Source organism: Anas acuta, chromosome 4 (assembly GCF_963932015.1).
Source record: "Anas acuta chromosome 4, bAnaAcu1.1, whole genome shotgun sequence".
NCBI lineage: Eukaryota > Metazoa > Chordata > Aves > Anseriformes > Anatidae > Anas > Anas acuta.
The window spans coordinates 7,729,640-7,740,632 of record NC_088982.1 but is presented as its reverse complement, the minus strand read 5'-3'; the positions used below and the strand labels follow the sequence as shown (position 1 = coordinate 7,740,632).

Genomic DNA, 10,993 nt, shown 5'->3' with positions numbered 1-10,993 from the left:
ACCCAGAGCATCCCCTGAGAGTCACGCCTGTGCTGAGTTCATAAAATGTTTCTTTTTTTCCCCATTAAGATCCTTTAAAATAAATAAAAATTTGCTGATGCAGAAAATAATGCAGGATCAGCTCAGAAGTTGGAAAAGTTTTACATCCACCTTTAAATTCTGGTTCTGTTGAGAAATCTGTGTTGATAAATAAATCCACATGGACCTTCAGGACTTTTGCACAACTGTCCCACATAGCTCTGAGAGTATTTTGCCTCTCCTTCCTCCTCCCTCCGGCACAATAACTTCCACAACATCTCAGTTATTCTGTTTCAACATTCCTCTTAAAAAAAAAAAAAAAAAAAAAAAAGCTTCACAAGCTTATTTTTATTAATCTTCATAGCCCAGCCCAGGAATTAAAACAGATCTTGCAGCTGAGTCATTAGCAACAATGAAATGATTGTTAAAACAATTTTGTAACAACACTGTCTTTTAGGATGAAATAAGATGTTCCCAATCCAAGCTTAGTTGTATCGATGCAGCAATCTTATTCAAGAATCACTAAACAACCGTGAATTCCTGATCCCCAACAACATCAGTAACACGGCAACCATCTGCCAGCATAAGATTTCACATTGTGGGGGCTGCATTTCCTATTTACTTGGTTTACTTGGTAGCAGTTTAAAATGTTGCACAATGGTTTCTTTTCTGTGCTTCTCCAATTACACAATTTCCCCTTTCTTTGTAACAGACAAATGTTGCAGTTCATGGTTACTGCAGGGTGCAGGCAGGGGGGGTGTTGCATTCTGAGAGAAACAGCCATTCTTGTGGCTATTAGTTTTTGTTTTGTTTTGTTTCGTTTCTATTTCAGGAGTAGCCAGAAATCACAGGTAGGACTCTACTGTGTTTTGGAGTGTACAAATGTACCTTTAAATCTGTCTCCCATTAAGGTCTTAGCTGATCATCCTCTAAAGAAAACATTACGTAAAACACAACAGGAAGCCTGGATAAAAAGTGTTTTTTTTTTCTTTTTTTCTTTTTTTCTTGTTCTTTTTTTTTTCCGGAGCCTTAAGTAAAACATTAGCCTAATTCAGATGGATGTTATCTTCATACGGCGCTCTTCTGCGTTTAAAACTCTAATTAATTTCCTCCACCGGGCCTGCGCAGCGTACAATTAAAAGTTTATGAACTTCATCGAGCTCAGCACCTCCGCATTCACGTGCCTGGCTGCCGGGGATGGAGACAGCAGGTGACGCCACAATGAGAGCCTTTGGGTGAGGAGCAACCCCAAACCCTCCTGGCCCTGCCCAGCCTCCCCACGGCCATCTATCTCCTGAGGCCGTGCCGTGCGGTGGCAGCAGGATTTTGGCGAGCCCGCAGGACTACATCTCCCAGAGAGCCTCGCAAAGCTGAGCTGAGCCGTGCTGAGCCGTGCTGTGCCCCGGCGGCTCAGCATGGAGAGCCCGGCGGTGACCTTCACGTTGGCTTACGTGGTGTTCGCCGTCTGCTTCGTCTTCCCCCCGGACGAGGTGCGCTCGGCGGGGCTGACGGTGCAGGGCCTGCTGGCCTCCTGGCTGGGCAGCGAGGACGCGGCCTTCGTGCAGTACCACCTGCGGCGCAGCACCGGCACGCTGCTGGCTCACTCCCTGCTGCCCCTCGGTGAGACACCCGGCTTCGGCTTCGGTGGGGAGAAAGGGGCCGGCACCCACCTCCCACCCTTGGGTGCGGGAAGGTGGGCAGCTCCCCGACAGCGGGCAGTGTGGTGGGAGCTCTCGGGCTTCTTTGGAATGCTGAGCTTTGAAACTACCTGGCTGTGTCCATGCTGTTACAAAAAACAGAGGTTTTTATTTAACCAGGAAGTTCAAATCAGCTTCCTTGAGTGATATATTTCTAGTAAAACTCAGTGACAGGTAAGGGTACGAAGTATCAAATTGCTTAGGATGACAGATACCGTCCTACAGCTGTCCCAGGGGTGAGCTCACTGGCTAGATTAACTGTAAGATCCAGGGGTGTGTCTTTACGTGTGTACTTAACTGCTTCCTCTTCCTTGCAGGTTATTACCTTGGTATGTGCTTTGCTGCACCTGAAAAACACCTTTATTTTTTCTACCTGGCTTCAAGTGGATGGAAAACTTTCCTGTTTTTCGCCGTTCTCTTCCCAGCGGTGGCTGGTGCCCTGGCATATTACTGGTCACGGAAGGGTTGGAATAACCACCCCTTAGCCCGGACGCTCGCTGTTCACGCTCTCCCACAGTCAGGATGGAGGGCAGTGGCTTCTTCCATCAATACAGAATTCAGGAGAATTGACAAATTTGCTACTGGAGCCCCAGGAGCGAGGGTGATCGTTACGGACACGTGGGTGATTAAGGTGACCACCTACTGTTTACATGTTGCCCAGCAGCAGGACATTCATTTGACAGTGACAGACTCCAGACAGCATGAGCTCACGCCAGACTCAAATATGCCTGTGCAGTTCCTCACCATCCGTGTTGCCAGTATTAATCCCTACGTGAAGGCGTTTGATATTCGGTAAAACAAAATATTTTGCCCTGTTATGTTATATATATTGTATTTGATGATGCTGATGGAGTGTGTTTGTGGCAGATCTGAAGGCTCCTTGGGTCTTGCCCCTTCCTTTTTGCTCCCAGCCTGGTGTTCAGAGATGCTGTGAGCACAGCTCTACCATGCAGCGTGTTGAAGAAAGATTGTTTAGGAAGATTCATGTACCTACAATAATAAATGCACAATGGTTAAACAGAGGAACTGCCCCGTTTGGTCCTCTCTTAGGAAAAGGGTTGTTCTGGATGCAGAAAAAAAAAAAAAAAAGTAACTAGAAAAACTTAGTTGAAAGGTGAAGAACAGGAAAGAAAGGGAGAATCTCTGAATCTTTGGTCTCATGAATTTTGGGAGTGAAGAAATAGTGATGTGTCTAAAACTGTCTGTTGTACTCCCATGTCTTTTTTTGCTCCTCCTGCTCAAGGCTTGTAACTCTGTCACTTGTCAAAAGAGAGCTCACTGAGCAAGCCAACTACCCTTAAAGCAAGGAAATAATTTTGGTCCATTTATGATTTATGTATTCTCATAGCAGTAAATCATCGTAAATATTCTGTGAACTGTTATGGATAGTTTTCCCAGGGCCTGCGCTATTTTTTTAGCAGTCTTTCTCTGTAGCTGGGCAAAAGTACAAGATTCTGCAGAAACCTGTAACACTGAATAGAATGGTGCTAAGGTCTTTGTTGTTCTTGTGTCATTAAAAGGAGTACACAAAGCCATGTTTGTGCTCCTGCAACTATACATTGGAAAAGGTATTTGAGTGTCTGCTGTAAATTTGTAAGTCAGCAGCATGTATTTACGAGGTAACTAAAAGTAGACGTTACCAGACATTTAGCTAAATGGAGGGGTCCTGGCATGAGGGAGGCATGAGACATCCAGGTGAACAGCTCAAACTGAGAAGTTAGGGTGAGCATGACAGAATCCAAAAGAGGAGACTTCTGTAGGCCTGTGAGAGTGGTGACCAAATAAATATTAAACAACTAAATGATCTTCTTCTGTAAGTGCTTCAGTGTCAGAGTGATAAAACTACATCCCCTGCTGAGAAAAGTGTGACTTCCTTGGCAATTTCTGTTAGGAAAAAAAATTCCCAAAACCACAAATTCTATGGCTAAATGGAACAGCACCGAGAAGACTGTTTAGAAGCTCTTGTAATAAGACATGTCAAAAAGAGCAAATCAGTTAGGCTGCAGCCATACAGTATTTAAGAAAATTGCCATAGGACAAAAATCCCTTTTTAAGGCTACAGAATCATTGTATATATGCAGAATCAGAAGTAGATACAGCGGGATGTTTCTGAAATAAAAACGCTTTTGTGTAGGCAGGCCATGTTTCTCTGCGTGTTCAGTGTGAGTTCATTCTCTGGATACAAAGGTCTCTATTATTTGCACAGACACTGTAGTCAGCAAACTCCATTATCCTACAGCAGTTAAAACAATGGAGACCACCAGGAATTAAAACTAAACTAGCCTTGTGCTGCAGGAACTGAGCTAGTGGCAGAATGACCCAGGAATTTCAGGGCGATGTTCCCAGGGCTCCTTCAATGAAAGCTGTTTAATGAGTGGAAACACTGAGATGGAGACTTCTGAATCTACAGTTCAGAGCTGCTAAATTTGAAAGGGTAACAATAATAATGTGCCACTACAGGATCTGTAAAGTCTTGTGGTACTTAAGGCCTGTGCAACTCGCTTAGGGAGACTTATTTTACTAGAGGCAACCTAGTGTGAAACACAGCCTGCTGCTGCCTTAAATCAGAGCATGTCACATTCAGCAGCCATTTGTAGCCTTTGTGAAATCTCAGTTTTAATCTGTAATTGTATCACAGAGTCATAGAAACTTATATCAACTGTCATTTTTCTGATGTTTACACGTACTGTATTGATATGTGATACAAGCCTCATCATATGATAATTATAATTTGTGTTCTCAGGAGTTCATGAACTCTAGGGAACTATATATATTATTATAATGAACTTGTACTATTGTATAAGTAAATAGGCATTAAAAAGATGGACAGAAACTGTGCATGCAGTATTTTCTAGTTAAAGTATGATTTATCTATCAGTATTACTTTTATTCATGCTAATGACTTCAAAAGCCTTCCTTTTATGATGTTTTAGCTGATCTTTGGAATATCCTGCTGGCAATCTGATAAGGGTACGATGAAGAACTGGCTGGACATGAAGCCTGAACTTACTTATATATGCAGGCTGGGATCCAGGCAGGATGACATCATGTTTCAAGTTGTATCAGAAACAAACAAACAGCAAAAGAAAATAAAATCATTGCTGTCATGTTTATTCTAACCAGTATGTACCAACCCACACAGCTTTTCCATGTATTCACTTTTCTGATGTTCATCTCTGCACCGTACTATCAAGGTATTTGAATGGATAACCAAAGTAACATTTTGTTCCATCTTTTCTTCTTCAGGCTGAACTCCACAGAGTATGGGGAGCTCCGAGAAAAGCTCCGTGCTCCCATCAGCAATGCAGCTAATGTTGTGATCCATCAAAGCCTCAGTGATTTATTTCTAGAAACCTTTACTTCTCTGGTGGAAACTAACCAGCCTTATTCTGTTCCAAGCACTCAGGTGAGACCTTCTATCCATGTGAGACTGTAATAATTATATTTTTCAATGTAGGTGAGCCTGTGATTACTGTAATTGGTAACTCTGTTTACTTAGGGCTCACCTTCTGTTTCAGTAAACATTTATTATGTAGATCTGGTTGCTGCTTCTGTTCCTTCTACTAAGAAACAAACTGTCTTGTGAACATTACATTTTTGAGACACGAGAAAAATAGCAGAGAAAAATAGTAGAAGGAAGTCCCCTATAATAATTTCCATAAAACTTTTACTTGAAAACATTTGGATATGGTGAGGTTGTATTTTCAGAAGGTTTACAGAGACCTAGAATAACAGCTGTTGTTACTGTGCTTTAGGCAGTTTGCTCTATTACAGCTTGCTTTTCTAGACAGCCAGGTTTTGCTGGATCTTCTTCTGTAATAAATTAAAGATGCTTAACTGGGGCTTGCTTTAATTGTAAATAATGCCATGGAGTCCTTCCTTCAGTAACCTTTGGGGAGACCTGGTTATTATTATACTTGTACTGTAATCATAAGCGTGACTAAAGCATTGTTCAGTGTAACAGAGGCAACTAATCGAACTAGCTCTGGTGACCTTGCAGGGAGGCTGTGGCAGATGTATCAGCTAATGGAGTGAGTACTTGATATCTTGGGCAGTATCACGCAGCTTCTATTATCTTCACTGCATGGTTACATGCAATAGCCAAAATAAAGCTGGATCAGACATATCTGCACATAGTGAGGTTGTGCATTCTGATTGCAGTGCCAGCAAACAGTCTGAAGACATTAAAGAAAATATACTATTTATTTGTTAGAGTTGCTTTCAGGGCTTTTAATTTGTGACATATTTAAGTGTCAACTGAGCTACTCAATTTCGGTTTGACATTGCACAATAAAAAACAACAAAAAATATGATGCAGACATTAAAAATACGACGTGATTTTTCCCTATTTTGAAGCTCCATGAATATATTGAAAAAGTTAGTTAACCTTTCTGCACTGGAGTTATTCTTGCCTAAAAACTAAGAAAACTAAGTTTCTCAAACTAAAACCCTATATAGCCCCTGAAAGAAGCAGTCCTGCTTCCTACACCCTTCCTTTCCCAATGTTGATGCAAGACTTTGTCTGCGGTGAACCTGACTGGGAGAAATGACTGGGGTGAAAAGAGGCTAAGGAAGATGACTAGTTTTTGTCTGATCTGTTCGACAATCAAACCACCTATGTGGTTAAAGGAAGATGTGCTGTGGAAGTGGTAGCCAGAGACCACACAGCAGAGCTGCTTTTTGTTATATCAGTGCTATCTTACACCAACAGTATGGTTTTACCCTGCTGTGAGGATAGTTTTGTAAATGCTAGTAAGCACTTCAATGTTTTGTTTTGTTTTCATTTATGCCATTATATTTTTTTAAAAGGTAAGTGACAGATAGTTATTTCCATTTTTCTTTAATATAAATACACATTTAGGTGTTAAGATGCATTTCCCAGAATTTTATAAATCCCTGATAGAGGCATGAACAGGATTCACATCTCCTTGCCTGTACAGCAGTCTTTTAAACTTCATCAGGTTCTTGGAGAGCTTTAGCTGGAAGACACATGGGAAATGCTAATTGTTTATCAATTAATTAGTGGCAGGGGGTTGAAATTAGATGATCTTTAAGGTCCTTCCAACCCAAACCATTCTGTGATTCTAATTGCTAAAACACTTCAGAGCAAGATGATCTCTCTATATGCAACTGCTAGTTCAAATGGCATAATAACTGTGGGGAAATATAAATTATTCTAATATTTTCCGAGAAAAATTAAGTAAATTTCTGGTCCCTCAAGACCAGTGCTCATTAATTTCAGGAGACCCCATATTTCCTGTTATTTATGTCTTTTATTTACAAACATGGAAGATAGGAACCACTTGATGTAACAAGTAGTGAGAACTGTTTGCTTTGATTATTTTCCTAACTGTATATTTCTGTGTTATTTGAAAAAGAGCATGTCTGAATGATAAAGATGGCTGCTTGTTTACCTTAATGTGGCTGCTGTACTCTGGAAACAGATGGAGATCTTCAGAGACCTGAAAAAAGTCTGTTTTCAGTCATTTGTGCTTAATCAGTTTCATGCAGCAGTTCTGGATTTTCTGCCTATAGAGTAAATTTGTTCTCATTCATTAGTTTGTGTTCTCATGGAAGCTCTGGAGACTGGAAGCACATGATATCTTCTGCTGAGGCAGGTCTGCCTTGAGGCTCTGCCCAGCTCAGGTTCCTGCTGTGCTTGTATGGAGATAATTTTCAAAAAGCCTTTTGAAGAGCAATAGCAAGCCATTGTGTGCGATTCATAGTTTTGACATTATTCTCCTTCAGGAGCTGGAGCCATGCATAGGGTGTATGCAGACTATTGCAAACATCAAGCTCATCAAGAATTGCCAGGAGCCAAATGAAGGGGAATGCCAGCAATGCTACTGTCGTCCTATGTGGTGCCTCACCTGCATGGGCAAATGGTTTGCTAGCCGACAGGATCAGCAGCACCCAGAGACCTGGCTGTCAAGCCGCGTGCCTTGTCCAACTTGCCGAGCCAAGTTCTGCATTTTAGATGTTTGCATAATAAGATGAATAATTCTTGGATATGCTTTAACTTTTTTAATATGAATGTATTTCATAGTGGTTTTGGCCAAAAGGCCTGTTAGCATTTTCTTATACTTCACATTCTACAGGAGTTCAAACTCAGAGCTTTCTTTTACAGCCTTTAAAATGGATGTTGATCTTTTCATGTTCCTTTCCATTTTTACCTGTGTCTTTGTTTTTTTTATTCATCAGATGTCAGTTTCTGGAACAACAATATTTTGTTTATGTCGTGGATGGAATAACGTTATCCCATCCATGTGTGCAGTAGTATTCTCTTTTAAACATAGGTATTTCTGATTCTTTCACAAAGGGCTAACTGAAAAAAAAATGACTTTGGTTAGTCTTCATTGATACCTTTGTGTTTATTTAATCTGTTTTTCAAGTTATTATTCATCTTGGCGAGTGTTCACAAAGCAAGTATTCCAGTTGTGTTCCTTCTGCTGGTCCCTTCCACATGTAAAGGGGATGGGTTTCTGTAAACTCAGGAATTGAATTCCTGAAGATATGCAGTTCCCACAGGGACTTTTTATTCCAATTGAGTCTAGTTTATTTTTTGATGGACATATTTATTTCAAACAACAGAAGGATTCAGAACTGTACCCTGCTTACTTACACTACTAATGCTGTGCGTCATTAAACCTGCTGGTTTCCAGGAGCTACATTGCTTAGGGTTTCAATGTTTTCTAATGATGGATTATTTTCTACATTTGAAAGGAGCACAGCAAATATCCAAACTGTCAAATTACTCTGAAAGAGTGCTCAGCTTTTTCAAAGCCTTTAAGTTTTGAAAGGTAACCTTTTCCCTGAAAGAGATGCCGGGATCACAGAGGTGTAAATTGCCATGTTAGATGCCCCAAGAATGACCATCATTCATTTCACTAATCAGAATTTTTCAGGTGTGCATTTTCAAGACTGCTCATAAGCAGTATTCAGTGTTTTAACATTCAGAGGGCACTGATGCACACTCCCTGATACAGTCTGCATCAGGATAATTTGCAAATTTAAACCCAAGCATTTTCCATAAATTTAAGAGAGTCCTTCTCCTGGACCTAAATGTTGTGCTTACTGTTTTGTATGTCTATCAGACCCTTCAATGAACAATTGCTTGTCACACTGCTTGGTGAAAAGCTTCAAGGTGTTGGAGAATGAGTGTTTGAGTTCTCACACTGATCTGTGCTCTTCAGTGGCTGAGATGCAGGTATTTGCTTATCCAGGTAGTCCATCTTAGAGGGGCAGTAACCTCTGGCAAACAGGTGGGACAAATGGTAAGAGAAAGGAGTAGTTTAAAGCTTTGGTCTAGGAGAATGAAAGCCTTAATGCTTCCCTTAGATAGTGTGTAATCAGAAGGTTCTGTAAATCATAAGCACAGGTAACACGTATGCCAGTGGCTAACTGAAAAAAACTTGACGTCCTTGAGAAGCAAGACTGCTCTGAGAAGGAATAGGTAGCAGGGTGTTAAAAATGGTACAAGTACTGGAAGTGCAACCACCAAATATTTTGCTAGTATCAGCCTAGCCATAGGATGTATGCTGAATGCACCGAACCCCAATTAAAGCAATGTGGTCAGGAAATGGTTATATATATGTGGCTTTAAGCCATGTTTTGGAGAGCGATAAGGAATTGAAAACAGATTTGACAGCATCATTTGAGATCTGACATCTGACATACTATATTGTATGGCTGGTGGAGGAGCTTTTTTTTTTTTTTCTTGTTTGTTTGTTTGTTTTTAAATTTGCACTTATAAGAGACCAAACTTGAGTATAAGGACACTGAGTATATATCTCAGTCGTTACATATACAACTTTTACTACACAATTATCTGTACTGCCTATTAATAAGAGTGGTTTTTCTGGTTTTCATTACATGTTGTTTCAGATCATAAAAAGTAAAAATTTAACATTGCGACTGGCAGTATGATTTTATTTTAAATGGCATGTGCCATCTGAATAGCATAAAATTGAGTTTCAGTTTTGTTGTCAAATCTGAAAATTAGTAGAAAATCAAGAAGCTGATGAGTGAATTTTCCAGTACTTTTGTAGAAAAGTTATTTGGAATTTTGAAGTAGTATCTCTGCAGGACTTTTTTTAACCTTTTGAAGAGTCCTACAAGGCCAGGTGGTATCACCTGACATGCACCTTCTTATTATACAGTAGACTTTATAAATAAGCATTTTGAACCATTTACTTAACGGTAAGTTTGCATAATATGGCACATATATAAGGGATATGGTCCTTGAAATAGCTGCAGAAGGGAAGGTAGGATTCTGGACTCTGTCACTGACAGCCAATTCCTACATCTCTTTTCCTCTTTGGAATAAAAATATTTATTGTAATGATGTATGAAGTTAAAATCATAAAGGCCTTGAGAACTTTAGACAATAAGCACATGTAGTTGCAGATATTTATATATATTAAAAAAAAAACAGTCAATTGCCAGTAATATCTCATGCAGTAAAAGCTTTAGTCTCCCAATTGCTTGTGCAGTAGTGTTTTTCTTTAGATAACTCTATCTTCTTTGTATTGATTGAAAGCTTTCCTTTCAGTAGAACTTTGATTTTACCCATCTTATTTCTTTTGCCAGTATGACAATACAGCAAAGTAAGAGTCATAAATGTATAATACTGTTGCATATTTTTTATGGTAGTGTTCTGTCCACAGAAGTGCCTCTAAGAAAACTTTGTAACAATTACAAAAATAAAATAATGATTTATGTTAATAATACTGCCTGTCTTAAATTCCTTAAAACGAGCATTTTTCCAAGTTTAAATTCTTGTAATAATCTGGCATGCCTCCAAAGTTGGTAAGCTTTTTAAAAGCTATGTTACAGAACTAACTTGTTAAAAATCTGTATGACACTTTCTTCTAAGAGACAGTAAAAGGAAAAACCATGACAGGTTTCTTAACACAGGTCATCTGATAATCTTATTTGTCTTGCATAATTCACTGAACATGAAATTTATATAGTATAAAAATAGGAATTTGTCTTTGTGATAGCTTCAGGTCCTCATTTTGCTTGCAGTAAAAAATAAACACATTGTCTCCCGCCCAACCATGATATGTTTCTTAAACAAAGGGGTAGGGTTTAGAATTGTTATTTTTACAGCAATTTTCTAAGAGAAAAATGAACTGAGTAATGTTATGGGATAAAATATTTACTTTAAGAATAAAACGTTCTTCTATTATTAGTGACTTGGAGATACTTTTTCAGCTGCATGTTCTTCCCATCACGCACCTGTAGGTAGGTAATGTTAGTAAACTGCAGTACATTAT

General features: G+C 39.6%; 1 protein-coding gene across 1 annotated transcript; it reads left to right on the top strand.

Moving 5' to 3' along the window:
* Positions 1 to 767: 767 nt before the first annotated feature.
* TMEM129 (transmembrane protein 129, E3 ubiquitin ligase) lies at positions 768 to 10,442 on the top strand. The gene is made up of 4 exons (XM_068679673.1): positions 768 to 1,638; positions 2,033 to 2,507; positions 4,962 to 5,121; positions 7,464 to 10,442. The coding sequence occupies exons 1-4, from the start codon at positions 1,434 to 1,436 to the stop codon at positions 7,710 to 7,712; spliced, it is 1,089 nt and encodes a 362-aa protein (XP_068535774.1). The 5' UTR covers positions 768 to 1,433; the 3' UTR covers positions 7,713 to 10,442.
* The last annotated feature ends 551 nt before the right edge of the window (positions 10,443 to 10,993 follow it).